Here is a 10,614-nt window from a genome sequence, read left to right on the forward strand (position 1 = left end):
CGGATCGATACTCTACCAATAAACACGCTTAAATCGACCTCTGTATACACACACTATAATATAAGTATGTGTGTGTGTGTGTGCGTGTGTGTCCAAACACCAACATACTGACTAAAACTCTGCAGGACAGACCAATGCTTACAATTATTATTATTATTATCAATATCTTAATATTCTGTCCTCATATAGTATAATACAGTATCTGATTATACATCTGCATCATTTGAGTTACGACAGAAACTAATATTTTAATAATACATTTATCCTGCAACTCCAGCATCAGCTCACCAACCAATCAGCTCACAGTAATGTTAGGGTCTCTATTGTACAAAATCATTTGTTGTAGAAAAATGGAAATACAGAAAGTTCTTTCATTTTTGGTGAAATACACTGTTCTACTTTCTAAAGTTAAAGAAATATCACTGTTTTCTATCACACACCACAGCAGGCAAAATAATATCAATAATCGACAGGTTTTATTATTAGTTCATGATTTACGCAATGATGATTTATTGCATATTACATATTCAACCACCAAAACATACAACTATAAAACTGACCAGCGGTGAGCAGTGATTCTGCGCTGTGGGAGGAAGTATATTGAAGGAGTTTAATCAGTTTAATCTCCTGAGTTTCAGTCAGATCTGGACAGAGAGCACCTCCTCCTGAACTCCTGCCCCCGGATGTGGATCCACTTATTGGCGACTAAAAGATTTAAAACAGTTAAACACATCTGTTTATAAGATTCACAGGAAGCAGAAATAGCTGTGAATATCTCAATAACGTTTGTGTTTTTCCACCCTGGATACTTAACTCTAGTACTAAATATAAAAATTGTTATATGTTATATTCTCAAGTAATATATTAGTATGTATTCAATGTAATTAATGCATTTCATTATTTTCTGAAGCTGTTTGTATAAAGTGTAATAGCTGCTAGCTAATATACAGCCATATACAGTAAAAGTATATGTGCATATATGTGCAAATTATTTATATTTTTATATTATTATGCACCAAGATAATAAAGGCATAAAGTTATGCAAGGAAAGCATGGAGGAAAATTCTGACAAGATGCAGAATTTATAGAATTATTTATAAACTCACCCCATTTACTACCAATAAACACAGGACACGCAGCATGAAGAGTCCTGCTGTCCTCACTTCCGTTCTTCAGCAGATTAAACCAAACCACTGCTGAACCCTGCGTTACAAAAAAAAAATATTTCAGAAAGATATCTCAAGTTATTTTTATGTTTTTTTTTGGTTTTAATTTTATCTTGCTTTTCTCCACAATTTTATCAGTTGATTATCCCTAACACTCATTAGGACTCCCCCCAATCACTAGTGATGCTCCAACACCAGGAGGGTGAAGACCAGCACACACCTCCTTCAATACATGTGAAGTCAGACTCCGCCTCTTTTTGAGCTGCTGCTGATGCTGTAACATTGCCGATTAGCATCACAGCGCTAACGCTTGGAGGAAAGCGCAGCAACTCGGTTCTGATACATCAGCTCACAGACTCAGCCTTGTGCTGATCCACATCACCCTAGGAGTGATGAGGGGAAAGAGAGAGCGCTATCTACTGTACTGTACCCACCCAGAGAGAACAAGGACAACTGTGCTCTCTCGGGGCTCCGGCAGCTGATGGCAAGCTGCACGCGATCTCCAGATCATAGTGGCAGAACTTTAGACCGCTGGACCACTCAGAGCCCCTCATAGTTTATCATGTTTTTGTTTGGTCAAACTGTAGTTTAGGGTCATGCTGAGTAACAGTTACAGAGGTACAGATGAATAAAACGAGCGCCGACTACACGGAATTTTAAACCAATCAAGCTTTTAATGACCTGATTTACTTATCTTTATTTAAATGTTATTTATTTTATCTTTATGCTTTTTACTTTTATTATCCATTTCTCTAAATTACTTCAATTTTTGACTCTTACTCTCTACATTTTATTATTTTAACCTGCTCTTATTCCCCTTGAATTAAGTGATCTGCTTTGTCTTACCTTTAAAAAATTGAATTATTTTTATAATAAGTTGTGTTTAATAGCTGGACTTTGTATCTGCATTCCCTATTTTACATATATTCCACTATATAAATCTGTAAAGCACGTTAAGCTACATGTCTGATGTAGGAAATGTGGTATATAAATAAAGTTTATTTTAATAATTATTAATGAGAAATTAGAAAATGTGATGAAAAGAAAGTACTTGGAGTTCTAAGTTGTACTAAACCACATGTGGAATATATGTGTCTCAATGCGAACCAACCTTAAATATAATAAATATACTAATTATTATCTTCTAATTTAAAAAAAGCAGTACTGACAGTATTTTTTTTTTGGGGGGGGGGGGGTATTTTTGTGATTGGATGTATTATATTGTATTTTTCTAATAAAATTATTTGATAAGATTTTCTGACCTTCTCAGGCTGCAGCGCCGCACCAACATTTGGAAACACAGTAGCTCCGCCCACTTCCACATCACTCAGCTGAGAAATTTATATTAAAATTAATTATCTAAACATCAAATAAACTAAACTGAAAATATGCTCTAAAATATTACCAAATAAAATATTTACATAAATCAACACAGTGGCGATTCTTCCTCCTCTGAGCTGAAAGTAAGAGTCATTATTCACCTGTTGGGTAAAAACAGCAATAATACAGTTAAAATATACTGTATTTATGCGTAATACTGTAATATATATTTACTGACATATTCAGAAAAACTGCACAACTATAATAGAGTATTAAAATTCTCTAGTTTTAATTTTTAGTTGTATAGCTCACTGCAGAGTCGTAATGAGGTTCATATTGTCCTCCAATCCCATAATTTGCAACCTGAAAGAGAAAAATACACATTAAATATGTTTCTAATTCTAATTACGAAATCAAATCATCGTACAACAAATGAAAAAAAATTGCTGACCTCGACATTTTAAATTCTGTTTAAATTCTCATTAACATGAAGTTATCTAGCATAAAAATGGATCCTCTGTCTGGTAATAAAGTAAATTAGAGAACTTTATGGGGAGATTAATAATAGTGTAGTGTGGTTTTACTGTAATATTATTTCTCAGGGTAGATTTAATGTTTTTAACTGAAAATATTTTAATGTGCCGAGTAAAAAATTTAACATAGAACTTTAAGATGAAACAGGGCGAAGCTTTGAATCGAGGAAATAAATAATAATGTAGCTCCACATTCAACAACCTGGAAAGAGGAAACATGTCATCAGAGGTGTGTGTGTGTGTGTGTGTGTGTGTGTTTTGGTTATTAAAAGGTTTTCTGGATGTTACAATTAACATTCTTGAAATGTTTAATCTGTTACGTTTTCTGAATGTTCTCTAATTTAAAGCAAAAATTTAAATATCAGTATTTAGTAAAATCTCTCTCAGTATTTCTGATAAGAGCTTTAAGAATTTTACCTGCAGGTCTTCTGCTGTTTCCAGGTCCAGACCGGTGATATCAGCTATTTTCTGATTGGTCCGAGCGACCACCGGACTCTCGCCTTCAGATAACCAGGCGCTGGGGGTTAACACAGATCTTCATTTCAGAAATCACATCAAATTACATTAAATCAGAATAAAAACTGTAGTTAATGAATCCGTCCTCCTGCAGGAGGCAGTGTTTTCAGCTCTGTTTGTTTAATGCTGTTTATTTTACACACATTTTTTACCTTTTTGAGACTCGAACCATCGTAGAAATCTTCTCCCCGCTGACTGGATCTGAAACCTTCGCTCTGTCCAGCTGAAGATAAAAACAACCAGGTCACTAATTCACTATTTACTCACTAATTTAGCAGATATTGATTATAGAACAGAGCGGGAACTATTGATCTTTTATCATCAGTCTAAATGGTTTCAGTCTCCAGCAGAAATAAAGGGAGAGGAAACTGCAGATCCACAGAGCGGTGGCTTCAGTCTCACCTTCGGTCTGGAAAGTTGTTTGATGAGGTTCATCTCTCTCTCAGACAGGAGGTTGTGGTATCTGAGGATGAGGGGTTGATCCCACTCCTCCTCCTCTTTAGCGGGGGCATAGATCAGCCGCGGATTTCCTCCACCTGTTGTGTAGCGACAGCTCAGCTTCTTCGCTCTTAGCGGCGTCTGTCAGTAAAAAAAAAACATTATAAACATTATTTACAAATTAATTCATCAGGTAAGTGTTTAGATAGAAAATATCAAATCGTATTCAATATATATTTAGTAGAACTGTTCTGATGTTTAATTATTAGTTTAGATGTAAAGGTTGGTGTGGTTCATTTAGTGTTGTGTTTAAATCCTGCACACTGATCATTATATCACTATAAATATAATTATCATAAAAATTCCTGAGATGTTGTGATAATATTTTAGGGCCACATTAAGCAGCATTAATGTGAACACACCTTTGGTAAAACAGCCATGTGATCTGGCATGGAAATATGGCCACATACAGAAGCGCTTTCCCAGCACATCAGTGTGTAGTCACTCCCCCCCCCCCCCAATGTATTTACATGCATTTTATATTACACTGTGCTCACACTCACCTTACCTCGACATGTTTCTCACAAAATATGGAAAGAACACAAATACTGTCTGGTTAGATCGCACTGTCCTGATGAAACACTTTTATTAGACTTATACATGTGATAGTAATCCTAAAATTGATTTAACAACTTAAACCCTGGGTTATGATTCAGGTATTAATTATAAAGCTGTTTTGCTTAACAGATTGTATGGAGTTCCACAAGGCTCTATTTTAGGACCTGTAACACTGATAAAAATCATGTCAATAATAAAGTGTGAGCTTATTAAATACAGAGTTTATAATGTTTAAACAGTATCACAGTATATCACCATATAAATAATAATAACCCCAGTATTAAATATGCATATCGATTAACAGCCTCACCGGCTGTGTTCCTCCTGCTGCTCTACAGAGGGTCTGATATTCACTGAACTTCTGATTAATCACAGCAGAGAGATCTGCCCTCTCCAGCTCCTCCATCAGCTCTGATACACCGTCAGCATCAAACATCTGCAGGAGAGCCTCCACATCTGTGAAAAATATCAAATTTAACTCATTTCCCTTACACTAATGTAATATATGTACATATTTGAGATTGTTATACATAAAATATATGGTCATATAAAGTAAAGTATGATTTTGATGTGAAATACATACATACACAATTATATACAATCTTATAGGTAACATATTTAATATAGGAACATATTGATTAGGTTATATAGAATATTTTACACTATAGTAAAACATTCAGGTATCAGCTATCGAAAAAGTTTACAAACTAGACAAAGGTTTACAGATTTTTGGTTTCTACTAAACATTTAAAATGGTTATATTTACAATAAATAAAAATATAAGTAGTATATTATAGTAGTAATTAGTAGTACTAATATTGACCTGTATGTCTGTGGGCCATATAACCCACCACTATGTGCAGACTTTGGTAAAAGTATTTCTTGTACACAAAATGTAATCTAAATAATTTATATTCAACTTTAAAAACATAAGGTATGATATGATCTGCACCCCCCCCCCCTCACTCAACATCAGTGTGTAGTCATTCCTCCCAGGCTACCATCCCCTATATATTTACATGTGTTTTATTCTACACTGTATTTTTGCATAGACTCAGAAATATTGTGATATTATTTTAGGTACATATCGTCCACCAGTGGTGTTTACCTGACTTTGGTAAAAAGTCACACATTTCTCACAAAATCTGTATTTTTTTTAAGAAAAGAGACGTGATTACCGCGGGTTAGTAAAGACTGATTTATCCCCAGAGGAAGAGGTTTGTTCTCAGTCTGAACAGAAACAGAGTCGAGAAGCTGCTGAACTTGGTGTTTGGTGAGGAGAGATCCCGCGTCCTCGTCCAGCTTCCTCAGAGTTTCCTGCAGCCAGAGAGCAGCGGATCGGAACCGCCGGTTCTGCTGAGCGACCTGGCCGATGTGAAACGTTTCATCTGGATCCAAAGCCAACGAACTTTCAAACCCTGAACAAATCCAATCAAAACTAGTTTTAAACTAGAATTAGTATGATTTGTGTTGAATTAAGATCATGAGGAAATGCATAACATGATACTAACTCACCACTCATAGTCTTCAGATCCACCTGGTACAGTTCCTGCAGTCTAATCATGGCCAGGGCAACACCGTCTAAATCAGCATCAGCGGGGAGAACCTGAGACTTTGATTCCACTGCGCTCAAATCTATACAGAAATAAAAGAGTTAAAAACACCACCATCAATTCAGTAACATAATTCTGCACTGAAACCACTATAATCATTTATTAAAATAACATTATGTACATAATAATAAGTGTTTTTCCTCCACATTAATCCCCTGATCTAAACCTGATGAACTGATTTGGTGATTTGAGGTGATTTAATTGAGATGAGCTGGAGCAGCAGCTATTGTTCAGCACCTCCAGAAACTCCTTCCTTCAAGATGCTGAGAAAACTATTCCAGGTGACTCTCCCTCATGAAGATACTGAGATTAAAATATATTTACACCAAGAGTCTGCAGATCTGAACTCAAACATACATCTGATATTTATTTAGAAGAATCTAAAGTAGAAAACAGATCCTGCTTTAGTATTAAAATAATTCAGCATGTGCTCCTTCAATGTTTAATTTACAGTGTAAAAAATCATAAGAAGAAAGAAACACACTGAATGAGAAGAGGTGTGTGCAAACTTTTGACAGGTACTGTATTTTAATTCAGAATTTATTATGTACACATTCACTGTACTGTTTATTAATAGATCCGTACATGATCTACTGTGTGGAGGAAACACATATAAAACAAAAGAAGAAATCTATGGGAATTATTAACCAAGCAGACTATTACAAACCAAATAAATGATTTATATACATACATATATACACACATACATATATATATATGTATGTCTGTATATATGTATGTATATAAATCATTTACTGTGGAGTGAGGATTAAGAGTGAAGAAACCGACACTCTGCTGCCCAACCCAGCGTTTACAACATCTGCCCCAATCCTGCTGTTAAACCTGCGCTGAGTCAGAGCTGCGTTACCCAACCCTGCAGATCCTCCTAATCTGTTTTCAGAACTGAATAAAACCCTGTATTTCTGTGTGATTATTTTCTGTAGATTAGCATAAAAATACCTTATTTAAAAAAAAACACATGAAAACTGAAGAATGTTTTGGAAGTCATATTAAACAATAACTTTCACTATTTATCACTTAATTTATACTGGAGTTAACTTTTAAAATCGGTATAAAGGAACTTTTGAGGACCCGTCTTGAATTACGTGGAAGGGACCGGTTTCATATTTGATGAATTGTTTGTTAACTTGTCTATATCTACTATTAATACTGAGCCAGTTAACCTCTTAGACTTCAGAGCCTTTTTGAGAAGTGTTTTGAGTAAGGCTACAGTAGTGTGAGAGAGATCACTGTGGCTTAAAACCAACATAAACCTGCAGCAGAGAAACGTTAACATGTTCTTACAGCCTTTAACCTTTAACACAGAGACCAGGCCATTAACCTTTATATCAGATATACATGTGTTCCTAACAGAAGGGGAGCGGCTACACACTAACGGTGACTGTTGAGGGCAGGAGGAGAACAATGGGAAATGCGAGTTTTAACTTTAAATGTGTTTTTAAAATTTTCAGAACTATGAGCTTTAGAACTTATAAAAGTAATCCAGATTACCAGTGGCGTGCACAAACATTTTGGGGGGAAAGGGCTCAGGGGAGAAAAAGGGCACTTTTTAGTGCATGTGGAACACTTCATTATAAAAAAATTACATGTACATGTTGAATGAAACTTGACTTTTATTTGTAGCATTCTCTAAACGTGAGTTTTAATGGAAAAATGTCACACCACCAACTGATAAAATACATATGCAATATTAACTATATACAGTCATTGTTAAGTCCTTCAGTTAACTTCTGTTTACCTGCCCTGAATATGTTTCTGGCTTCAACATGAATATCACCATGCCCACTTAATTTTCCTGCCCCCCCCCCTCCCCCCCCCAAGCAAATCAGTCCAGAACCAGATCTGTTGGCGTGCGTACTGTGCTGAAGACTCGCTGAACTGAACTGAGGTCACGTGACAGAGGAAGAGAGAGGTCGGGTGTGTGAGAGCTGATTTCAGGGCATTCTGTTTTCACTCGTTTTTAGTCGCTCAGGTTTTCAAAAGATCATTTCAAACCGGCCTCAGTAAAATCTTAATAATAATAATATTCAAAACAAAAAAAACGAAGTTTCAAAAGGGCGCTTTGGTTGATTAAGGGCAGAGTTGGTGGTGCTTTAGATGTCTAAGTCTGCACGCCTCTGAAGCTTACACTCATTATTTAAATTCTATTTAAATATCCACACTTAAGCCTGACGAAGAAATAAAGTGTGATTATTTGCTATTAATCATTGAATTTTGTTGTGATTATTTGTTTGGCACCACTATCTCACTGTTTCCCAATTTTTACTCATATATACAGATGTTACCCTGTGAGATGTTCCTCCTGATGATTTCCTCCAGAGCGTCTCCTGCTCTCCTCAGCTGGCTGATCAGTTTGTACGCTGTGAGCGGGTTACTAACAAACTTCTCAGGATCTTCAGACGGGTGGTTTGAGATGCGGTCGAGCCCTAGAAGAGCCCTGATAAAAACACAAAATGAGAAGAAAATCCTGAATCTCTTCCTCCTGAAGCCCTGAGATCTAAACTTTACCTTCTCAGCAGGAACATCTGCTTCTCCAAAACTGCAACGTACTCTCCAATACCCTCAGACAAGTCCTGCTTTATGCTAATAAGCCTCGTCATGTGATCTGTAAACCAGAATTCAGTTTTTAATTTCAGCAGCACAGAACATGAAACATTATTAAAGAGCTAAGAGTAAAAATGTATTTACTGAAGGTATCGCAGGATGTGCTGATTAACTTGTGCACACCAGTCACTAAGTTCTGTGTTATAAATATACGTATATCTGCATCAGCCCAGAATTCCCTCATCACTTCATCCCTACTTTTATTTTTTGAAATAAAATGAACACAATTATCTTACATTGATTATATTTAATTAGTGGATATTTATTATTTAAATATCCACTAATAAACTCTAAAGAAGAACAAGTGTGATTAATCATGATAATCACAGAATATTGTTCTGTTGTGATTAATCTGATTATTATTTAATGAATTGTCACCAAGTGCAAAAATTTACAATTTCTAAAGTTACTCAGTCCTGCTTCAGTTAATGCAATGAAAACATACTGAAATAAACCTGAAACATTTAAACAGCCTGATTTATATCCAGAAGAGCAGGTGTAGAGTATAAAGTATAGCGTGTAGAGTATAGAGTACAGAGTACAGTGTGTAGAGTGTAGTGTGTAGAGTATAGTGTGTAGAGTGTAGAGTACAGAGTGTGGAGTATAGAGTGTAGAGTATAGAGTGTAGAGTATCGAGTATAGTGTGTAGAGTATAGTGTGTAGAGTGTAGTGTGTAGAGTATAGTGTGTAGAGTATAGAGTGTAGAGTACAGAGTGTGGAGTATAGAGTGTAGAGTATAGAGTGTAGAGTATAGAGTATAGTGTGTAGAGTATAGTGTGTAGAGTATAGTGTGTAGAGTATAGTGTGTAGAGTATAGAGTGTAGAGTACAGAGTGTGGAGTATAGAGTGTAGAGTATAGAGTGTAGAGTATAGAGTATAGTGTGTAGAGTATAGTGTGTAGAGTATAGAGTGTAGAGTATAGAGTGTAGAGTATAGAGTGTAGAGTATAGAGTATAGTGTGTAGAGTATAGTGTGTAGAGTATAGTGTGTAGAGTATAGAGTGTAGAGTATAGAGTGTAGAGTATAGAGTATAGTGTGTAGAGTATAGTGTGTAGAGTATAGTGTGTAGAGTATAGAGTGTAGAGTATAGAGTGTAGAGTATAGAGTGTAGAGTATAGTGTGTAGAGTATAGAGTGTAGAGTATAGAGTGTAGAGTATAGAGTGTAGAGTATAGAGTGTAGAGTATAGAGTATAGTGTGTAGAGTATAGTGTGTAGAGTATAGTGTGTAGAGTATAGAGTGTAGAGTATAGAGTGTAGAGTATAGAGTGTAGAGTATAGTGTGTAGAGTATAGTGTGTAGAGTATAGATTACCTGTGGAGGAGTAGAACTCATTCATGCCAGAACAGAAAGTCCAAAGTGAAATCAGCATAATGATCCAGTTTACCTGCATTTTCTCACAGTTTTAACGTTAAAAATGAGGTGAAGAAGCCGAGAGCTCAGAGTGAACACAGCACTCACCTGTATCCAGGTGCTGTTGGGTAACTGAGGTCTCAAACCAACAAAACAAAAGGCTAGAAAAAACGTGTATTAACAGCAAATCCCTGTAATTATGTTGTGAAACAGAGTTAAAATAGGACTATCATCACCTGAGAGAGACGTGCATTACTGAGATGAGCTTTACAAACATCTCAACCACTTTATATCTTCTGCACAAAATGTCTCAAAAAGTATCTCAATTCATTCCTCTGTGGGTAGAATAGAGTATAGATACTAGAGTTTAATAAAATACTTCTGTAGAAGTTGAAGAATCAACTAAAGCTTTTTACTCTTTAAGTAAAAGTGTA

General features: G+C 35.7%; 1 protein-coding gene across 1 annotated transcript; it reads right to left on the bottom strand.

Moving 5' to 3' along the window:
• Nucleotides 1-454: 454 nt before the first annotated feature.
• LOC103029151 (prolyl 4-hydroxylase subunit alpha-1) lies at nucleotides 455-10,385 on the bottom strand. Its single transcript, XM_022686520.2, has 14 exons — nucleotides 10,142-10,385; nucleotides 8,734-8,830; nucleotides 8,511-8,662; nucleotides 6,107-6,226; nucleotides 5,770-6,009; nucleotides 4,902-5,047; nucleotides 3,938-4,114; nucleotides 3,688-3,758; nucleotides 3,437-3,536; nucleotides 2,799-2,849; nucleotides 2,588-2,647; nucleotides 2,429-2,497; nucleotides 1,107-1,203; nucleotides 455-705 (listed from the first exon to the last, which is right to left on the bottom strand). Exons 1-14 carry the CDS (start codon nucleotides 10,218-10,220, stop codon nucleotides 635-637), a joined length of 1,530 nt encoding a protein of 509 aa, XP_022542241.1. The 5' UTR covers nucleotides 10,221-10,385; the 3' UTR covers nucleotides 455-634.
• Between the last annotated feature and the right edge of the window lie 229 nt (nucleotides 10,386-10,614).

This window comes from Astyanax mexicanus, chromosome 17 (genome assembly GCF_023375975.1).
Source record: "Astyanax mexicanus isolate ESR-SI-001 chromosome 17, AstMex3_surface, whole genome shotgun sequence".
In the NCBI taxonomy this organism is placed as follows: domain Eukaryota; kingdom Metazoa; phylum Chordata; class Actinopteri; order Characiformes; family Acestrorhamphidae; genus Astyanax; species Astyanax mexicanus.

Excerpts from the sequence above, each read along its gene's own strand:
- LOC103029151 (XM_022686520.2), bottom strand. The coding sequence starts at position 10,220 with ATGCAGGTAAACTGGATCATTATGCTGATTTCACTTTGGACTTTCTGT. Across the intron at positions 6,227-8,510 it reads CAGGAGGAACATCTCACAGG|ATTTGAGCGCAGTGGAATCA; the intron begins GTAACATCTGTA and ends ATTTCTGTATAG. Across the intron at positions 3,759-3,937 it reads AACAACTTTCCAGACCGAAG|CTGGACAGAGCGAAGGTTTC; the intron begins GTGAGACTGAAG and ends TTTTATCTTCAG.